Source organism: Phacochoerus africanus, chromosome 6 (genome assembly GCF_016906955.1).
Source record: "Phacochoerus africanus isolate WHEZ1 chromosome 6, ROS_Pafr_v1, whole genome shotgun sequence".
Classification (NCBI taxonomy): Eukaryota; Metazoa; Chordata; class Mammalia; order Artiodactyla; family Suidae; genus Phacochoerus; species Phacochoerus africanus.
The window spans coordinates 97474772-97483514 of NC_062549.1; the positions used below are offsets into that span (position 1 = coordinate 97474772).

The 8743-nt window shown below is 41.4% G+C and overlaps 1 protein-coding gene across 2 annotated transcripts; it reads left to right on the top strand.

Moving 5' to 3' along the window:
- On the top strand, positions 1 to 3169 carry TCHHL1 (trichohyalin like 1). 2 transcript variants are annotated; one of them, XM_047783067.1, is made up of 3 exons: positions 1 to 138; positions 644 to 1467; positions 1555 to 3169. In XM_047783067.1, exons 1-3 carry the CDS (start codon positions 1 to 3, stop codon positions 3167 to 3169), a joined length of 2577 nt encoding a protein of 858 aa, XP_047639023.1. The 2 variants fall into 2 exon arrangements, with proteins under 2 accessions (XP_047639023.1, XP_047639021.1); XM_047783065.1 differs by having other exon boundaries at positions 644 to 3169.
- Positions 3170 to 8743: the final 5574 nt, after the last annotated feature.

The following is an 8743-nucleotide window of genomic DNA, read 5'->3' on the forward strand; positions in this document are numbered from 1 at the left end:
ATGCCTCGGCTCCTGAGAGATGTGCTCTGTGTCATCGAGACCTTCCACAAGTATGCCAGGGGGAATGGTGATGAGGCAGTTCTGACCTGCAGAGAGTTGAAACAGCTTATCCAGGGCGAGTTTGGGGAAAATCTTCAGGTGAGGAGCTTGCGGAACTGTGGAAATTCTTCTCCACTTGCCCTTTTTCCAGACTCCAATCAAGATGGACACAAGTGATCCCTCCTTGTTTTACATCTGGTTATCAGGTCTCAGCACGCGCTGACTTTTGAACAACTTTTGTTCAGTCTCAGCTCCCTACTCTGTGCAATTGGTTAGTCACTCTTCTAGGAAAAAATGAGGTTTTCCTTACTGGGACTATTGCTTCAGCCAAGTAGGCTTCCAAGAGGAGCCATGAGCCAGGATGCATCTAAAATGCAACTCACCAGGTCCCATTGTGGCTCAGTGGGTTATGAACACAGCTAGCTCTCTGATGCAAAAATGGTAACCAGAATCAACAAATTCTTACCATTTGGGGAAATATCACCAATTCATGAGGAATAAGGTAAAAAAAAAAAAAAAAAAGAGGATTCTTGAAAGACATGCAGACACTCAGGGCATTTGACCATATTTAAATAGTCTGATTTCTCACTGTGTTTTCATGCAGCCTCCTGTCATCCATGCTATAGACAGAGACTTGAATCTTCAGGATATCGACAGCAATGACACCATCAGTTTTGATGAATTTGTTCTTGCAATCTTCAGTCTGTTGAACTTCTGTTATCTTGACATACGATCATCACTAAACTCAGAACCAAGACAAGTGTCTACACTAGGGGAGAAGCCAGATGATATGGATCTTCAAGTAACCAGTGTAACTGGCCAGCAGAAAGAGGGACCTTCACCAACTCAAAAAAAAGTTGTGATTCCTTCAGTAATGGCATCATCACCTCAGCTTGGCCCTAAAGAAGGGGGAGCAGTTGAATATAATAGGGTGGACCCACAGGGAGATACTACAACTCACAAACTGCCAGTAAAAGCATCTGAGCACAGTGACCCAAAGGACCAACACCTGGAAGGAGGTGAACAGAGCCAGGAAGTGGCCCAAGATGTACTGTCAAGAGGAAACAGTGGGGCCCAACTTGAGACAAAGAAGCCAACAGGATCAGCACAGATCAGCAGTCTCATAAAGCGGGAGGGGCAGGATAAAGAGATTCTCAGGGAGGGAGATAAGCCAGTCAGGGAGCAAAGTGACACTAAGACAAGAGAAGAGTTCATAGAACAGGAAGGGAAGTTGGAAACCCAAAATTATCCACTGGAAGAAACAAGAGAGAGGCCATCTAAAGATCAGGAAGTCGCAGGAGAGAAGGGTGGTAAGGACCACTCTGAAACACAAGAACTGCCACTGCAAAGAAAAGATGAGCCCCGTTCAGACTATGTTGACCTGTCAGAACAAGCTGCTGCCCAGAAACCATTTCAGACACAGAAATCTACTGATCCTGAGGATGACAGTGGAACAGCTGAGAGTCAAGAACCAGAAGAGGATGCTAGTAGGATGCTACCTGAGACAAAGAATTTAGCTGAACCTGAGGATGATAGTAGAACATCTGAGACCCAAGAACCACCAGTACAAGAAAAAGAATATGAAAAAAAGGACATGCCAGTCCAAGGTTACAGCAGAAATGTTTCAGAAACACCCACTGTTAGAGCTGAAAGGAAAGAGCTAAGAGGCCCTGAGGTCCATCAAACAGCAGGGCAGAAAGAAAGTGAGAGAAGAACTCAGTCACCAGTGCTGAATGGCCAAACAGAGGATGGGAAGTACTGGGAGCTCCAGGAATCATCATCAAAAGAAAAGAATGCTGAAGAAGATTCTAAGACACAAGAGTTAAGCTCAGAAGGAGGAGATAAGAAACATTCTGAAATTGAAGGAGCAATCAGCCCGGAAGAAGAGGCGAGACACGCTGAAGAAAGCACAGTAGAAGGGCTTGAGAGCAGCAAAAATGCCTCTGCAACAGAAGGGATACCAGGAGCAAGAGAAAGAACACAGGAGTTGACACCACTTGGGAAACAGTCTGGAGAAAAAAATAAGAGGGTGGCCAAGACTCATTACAAGCCAGTCAAGGAGAATGATTGTTACCAAGGGGAGGATCCTGAGCCAAAAGTCACACAAAATGGTGAGGGGTCTTCTGAAACCCCCAGCAGCCTGACTCCAGAGAGTGGTGAGAGCAGCTTAGAGACAAGTGACCTGCCTGTGCAAGGGGATTCCCAGAGTCAAAAAGATCCTCCCGGAGCATCCGAGCAAGGAAGTCACAATAATAACCCAGACACCCAGAAACAGGTAGCACTAGGTGAGAAAAACAGATTTCAGGAGGCAGTAGTGCTGGCAGTCAGAGAGGATGAGCAGCTCACCCAGGAACAGGTGTGGCCTGTTGGAGAAGAGCACAAGAGCCAGGGCTCAGGGACCAAAGGCCCAGGTCCAGCTGTGGAGCCCGGCGGACACCCAGATAACAATGAAAAGGCCCTGGAGACAGAGTTCCCAGATGCCCTGAGTGCAGGCTTTGCTGACCAGCTTCCTGTAAGGCAGCTTTCTTCAGAGAAAGACAGCAGAAAAGAGCCAAAGGTCCAGGGCTCAAGTACTGAAGAAGAGGAAGACGGAGCACCAGAGGCCCTAGTTAAAAATCTGGATGAGTATAGTTCAGTCTCCCCAAAGGAACCTGCAATGCTGGAGGGGAACGAATGCCCTCAAGAGCTTCTTCTAGCCAAGAACATGCATGATTCTTCAGTCCCTAAATCAGGGCTTAAAGAGAGGATGCAGAGGGACCAAGAGCTCTATTCTGTGGAGAGGGTTGCAGTTCATTCTAGTGCACTGTACAAGTACCTGCAAGAGAAGATACTGCAGCAAATAGACATAACCCAAAAGGAGCATCGAGATCAAGCTCAGACAACCAGTGTATCAAGCCCAGAGCTCCGCAATGACCAGATCAGTGCATTCCTCACCAATGAAATCTCAGATTGTCCTGCCTTTTTCATTGGCAGCCAAGCACTGCAACAGTGCACCAGGGAGCTTCTGCTTGATGAGGATCCTGCCGATGCACAGCTAACAGCAGCTCCCCAGGCCCTGGAAGATAAGCAGGGTCACCCTCAGAGAGAGGAACTAGAACCACAAAGAGAAATAAGCACCCCAACGCAATGAATCATTGTTATTATCCCAGGAGAAGTTCCAAGGAACTTCATACATCTGAACATGCCCCAGACTTCTCCCTTCCCAATCACCCTCAACACTTACTCTCACAATTCAGATGAAGATTAATAAACCTTTAAATTCCCTGCCTAAATTCCTACAGGAGAAAATAATAAAGTATTCAGCAGCAGGAGCCACCACCAAAGAAATGTCAAACCAAACATCCTACCATATGATGCTACTTCCGTGTGCCAAAATGGACTTTCTCATGAGACCATTTATCACAATTTACTTGTCACTAAAAATTAGAAAAATCCTGTCCAAATCTTTAACAGATGACAAATTCTTCAATTGATTCATTGGCTTTTTATAAAGTGACAATAGAAAGCATAAAACTCTGGGAGTTCCCTATGTGGCACAGCAGAAACGAATCTGACTAGTATCCATGAGGATATGGGTTTGATCCCTGGCCTTACTCAGTGGGTTAAAGGATCCAGGGTTGCCGCAATCTGCAGTGTAGGTCACAGACAAGGCTTGGATCCGGCGTTGCGGTGGCTGTGGAGCTACATCTCTGATTCGACTGCTAGCCTGGGAACTTCCATATGCTGCGAGTGCAGACCTAAAAAAAAAGAAGATTCTGCAATACTATCTTACAATCATAAAATATCTTAAATTCATAAATGTGGATTATCGTGTTTCATGGCATTTCCTTTTTTTTTTTTTTGTCTTTTTGCTATTTCTTTGGGCCGCTCCCGCGGCATATGGAGGTTCCCAGGCTAGGGGTCGAATCGGAGCTGTAGCCGACGGCCTACGCCAGAGCCACAGCAACGCGGGATCCGAGCCGCGTCTGCGACCTACACCACAGCTCACGGCAGTGCCAGATCCTTAACCCACTGAGCAAGGGCAGGGACCGAACCCGCAACCTCATGGTTCCTAGTCGGATTCATTAACCACTGCGCCACGATGGGAACTCCATTTCCTACACAGATTTCAAGTTTATCATAAAATTTTATCCCTCAAAATACTCTGTTATCACCATAACTTAAAACAGTTATGATTTTCTAGCACCCAATTAAAGTAGATGAATGACTCTGCTCCTCTCCAGGTGCAACTAAATCTATGCCATTAGATTCATTCATTCATCTATTCATTCAACAAATTTTCATTAATTCCCACTACTTAACACATCCCCATCTTAGTTTCTGGCTCAAATAAGCAATCAGAATAATTATGGAGGAGAGAAAGAATACAAAAAATACATAAAGTATGTGTGATTCTATAAGAAGCTCTTGTAACCAAACATCCACGGAGTCTACAAAGTGTTTATCTATATGGTTTGCTGGGAGCATTGTATTAAAATTAACAATTAATGAGCAATACCTTTTGTTCATTCATTTTTTTCTTTCATTCTGCATCTACTGATTAGAAACAAAAACAATCTTAGTAATTTGTGTTTTTTAAAGTGACTAATTAAAGGAAGATGATCACAGAGCTTAGCAATGGCCTAGGAAAAGAATAAAATAATTATCACATAATGTTTCCTGCAGCCAAAATACTCCATCTCCATTGCATTCTGCCTTCAAGGCTCAATTCTCTTCCACTTCAACATGCACCTCTACAAGAATCTAGAATTCCCCTATACTTCCTCCCCCTCCAACATTTCCAGCAATTTTCATCCTACTTCAAACATGGATGAATATCCCTATCTAAAAAAATCCTCTTAAATGAGCAAGAGACATGAAACAATTCACAAAAAAGAAAAATATATACTACAGCATAAATTAATCAGCCTTTTTGGGCAAGCACCTTGGCAATATGTTTCAGGGACCATGAAAATGACAAAGGTCATTAACAGAAGAAGCCACACAGATGGCCAATAAGTACATAAAATCCTCACTAGACTTCAAGGAAATGCTAATTAAAAATAGGGGTTTTTGCTTATCAAAGTAGTATAAGTTATTTGGTCATTTTTAATAACCGCACAGTGAAACTGAGAGTGTACAGAAAGAGTAACTCTGAAACACAACTGATAGGTGTATAAAGACTACAACCTTTCCAGAAGACAATTCAATAATACGCTTAAAAGCATTTTAAATATTTCTCAGAAACATAAGGAATTACAAGGAGATAGGGAGGTTTATGAAGATTTATCCAGAAATATAAGTCATAGCATGTTAAAGATAACAAAAAAATAGAAATTACCTAAATGTCCACCATCTTTACAGAAATGGTTAACTAAATTATGGTTACTAGATACTATGAAATGCCAAAAACCATTAGAAATTATGAAGTAAAATGTTATTTAATTAAATGAGGAAGGATTCATAAGATACTAAACTTTCAATGATTATAAAATAGTGGATAGAGTATGACTCCAATCAAAGATTAATAGATGAATAAACAGAGACCAAAATCTTTACAGTAGTTATCTCTAAGTAGAGCAACTACAAATTACACTTATCTTCTGTCTTGAGGTATTCACTTTCTAAATTTTTTATCATGAAAATATAATATATTTGCAATCAGAAAAACAAACAAAACAACCAATTAATAACTTTTAATTATTTAATCCTATTATTTCTAGCCTCAAGAAATAATCTAAAATAGACAAAAAGTTTCCTCACAAAGATGTTCACAGCATCACTACTACTATGGAGAACGCCTTATGTGAAACATGACAACATTCTATGTTTATAGCATGATATCAACTATATATGAATGCATATTATATAAAAATATATTTATAGGAGTTCCCGTCGTGGCTCAGTGGTTAACGAATCCAACTAGGAACCGTGAAGTTGTGGGTTCGATCCCTGGCCTTGCTCAGTGGGTTAAGGATCCGGCATTGCCATGAGCTGTGGTGTAGGCCGGCAGCTACAGCTCCGATTAGACCCCTAGCCTGGGAACCTCCATATGCCGCAGGAGCGGCCCTAGAAATGGCAAAAAGACAAAATATATACATATATATTTATACATATTAAATATATGACTTAAATACATATTATATGTACATTCTACACACACACGCACACAAGATGGAGAGGAAATTCTCCTAAGTACCTACAATATTCATCTCCTCGTGACAGACTGACTTTTTCCCCTTCTTTATAAAATTCCCAATTTTTAAATTTTTTTATGCTAAGAGTATTTTATTTTTCTAATTGAAAGGAATCCAAAAAAGCAGTAATAACGGTTTAAAAATATTCTCTTCACATTTTAGCAATCATAAATTATTCTCTCCCTCTTTCTGACCACCTTTCTGTTCTTAACACAGGGAGATTTTTTTTCCACCATCCTTTCTGTTCTTAACACAGGGAGATTTTTTTTCCACAAAAATTCTTCCTTTGAGGATGCCATTGCCCTTCACCTGACAAGGCTAAAGACCTCTAATCTCGGTGATTTGGGCAGTTGACACTGATGACTGACCCTCCTGAAACACCTATTTCACTGGTCTTTCCCTCCTCTCTGTGGATTTTCCTCATCCAGTTCCCATGATTGTGGGCTACTTGTTTGTTTGTTGCTTTTTAGGGCTGCATCTGTGGCATTATAGAAGTTCCCAGGCTAGGGGTCGAATAGGAGCCGCAGCTGCCAGCCTACACCACAGCCACAGTAATGCCGGATTCCTAACCCACTGAGGGAGGCCAGGGATCAAACCTGTATCTTCATGGATACTAGTCAGATTCGTTTCTGCTGAGCCGCTATGGGATCTCCCGATTGTGGGTTCTTTAAAAAGACTTTTATTTTTCTTGATTTTCTTCCTTGGAGAACCTATTCTTGACCCAAGTTATTACTGTCCTTTGTACACTGATGAGGCTCAGTTCACCTTTTTCACATATGATTGCCCTCCTCCAGCCCAGTCTATGAAAATGTTCACATCACTCCTGAGATTGCCAACCACTCCCTAATAACCTGGCTTCTCTTCTCAATTCCCCTTACTCTGTCCTTCTCCCTATCCCACTCTCTGAGGTTTCAAAGGCAAAAACGTTGGAATCATCATTTGCCTTGTCTCTTCTATCCTCCGTGTCTAAGCCCTTATAACATCTCAATAGAGTCTTCCTTAAACCTGCTTTCCAGATCCAGCTTTCATTCTCCAATCCCTATAGGACTTCAAGGACCTTCCACCAAAAATAAGGTCTCTCCTTCCCTTTTACTGAATGTCTAAATCCTGCCCATCCTAGGAGACCCAACTTCAATGCTTCTTCATTCATTCATTCCAAAATTTTTATTTAGGAATCCATGTTGGTTCCAAAAATTGGGTGAAGCATTAGAGGTATAGCAATGATAAAACAAATACGTACTCCTTATCTTGGAACTTTGTATCCTAATGAGGGAGGGGAGAGACAAACAATAAAAAAGAACAACAATAAATAAACAAGATAATTCCAGGTAATAAAGCTGGATAGTGTGATAGAGCGGGGCAAGGGAGCAGAAAGGCAGAGGCTGGAAGAAATGCTGCTGTTGAGTATCACTTTAACCCGTCCTGATGCCCACAGCAAAAGGGATGTTGTCCTCCTCTGAACTCCACAGTCTTTACTTGTTTGCTTCTTCACTTTTTAAAGTTTTATTGAAGTATAGTTGATTTACAATGTTGTGATAATTTCTGCTATACAGCAAAGTGATTCAGTTATGCACACATCCATTCTTTTTCAGATTTTTTTCCCATATAGACCGTCACAGACTATTGGATAGAGTTCCCTGTGCCATATAGCAGGTCCCTGTTGAGCAGTCATTCCATATACATAGTCTTTACCTGTGTCTCTTTTTTTTAAATTTACAATGATTTGTGTGCTTATCTTTGCTTTCCTCTAAGACCATCAGCAACTTGATGGCAAGGTCAGAGCTACACATCTTTCTATCCTTTATTAGCATGGAGCTTAGCACCATATATGTACTAGGATTTCAATAAATGTTTGTTGAATAAGTAAATAAATATCAACATCATTGCAACAGTCTCCTAGCTAGCCCCCCCTACTTCCTATCCATTCCTGTTTAATCACTCATGAATTTTGCAAAACATCGTTTTCATCTCCTCATCTCGACCTGTTTAGGACCTCTCAGTAACACCTTACATTTTCTTACAGGCCACATCAAGTATAAATTGGTAGGAGTTCCAGATGTGGCTCAGTGGGTTAAGAATCCAGCATAGTGTCCGTGAGGATATGGGTTCAATCCCTGGTCTTGCTCAGTGGGTTAAGCGAGCGGTGTTGTAATCTGCAGATGTGGCTCGTATCTGGCATTGCTGTGGCTGTGGTGTAGGCTGGCAGCTTCAGCTCCAATTCAACCCCGAGCCAGGGAACTTCCATATGCCGCAGGTGTGGCCCTAAAAAGAAAAAAAAAAAAAAAAAGCATAAGCTGATAAAAAAAAAAACTCTCTATAATCCAGCCCTCTAATTATAATTTACCACTATTTTCTTTGGAAATGTTGCTAAGTACATCAGATTGGTCATCTAATTGCCTTTTAACCTTCACCTTGATCATTTAAATCTTACTCTACAAAGTCGACAGGTACATTGTTGGAATTAAAAGAATTTCGTTTCATTTAAACATATTTATTAAGCAGTCACTATGTGCCAGGAACTACAATGG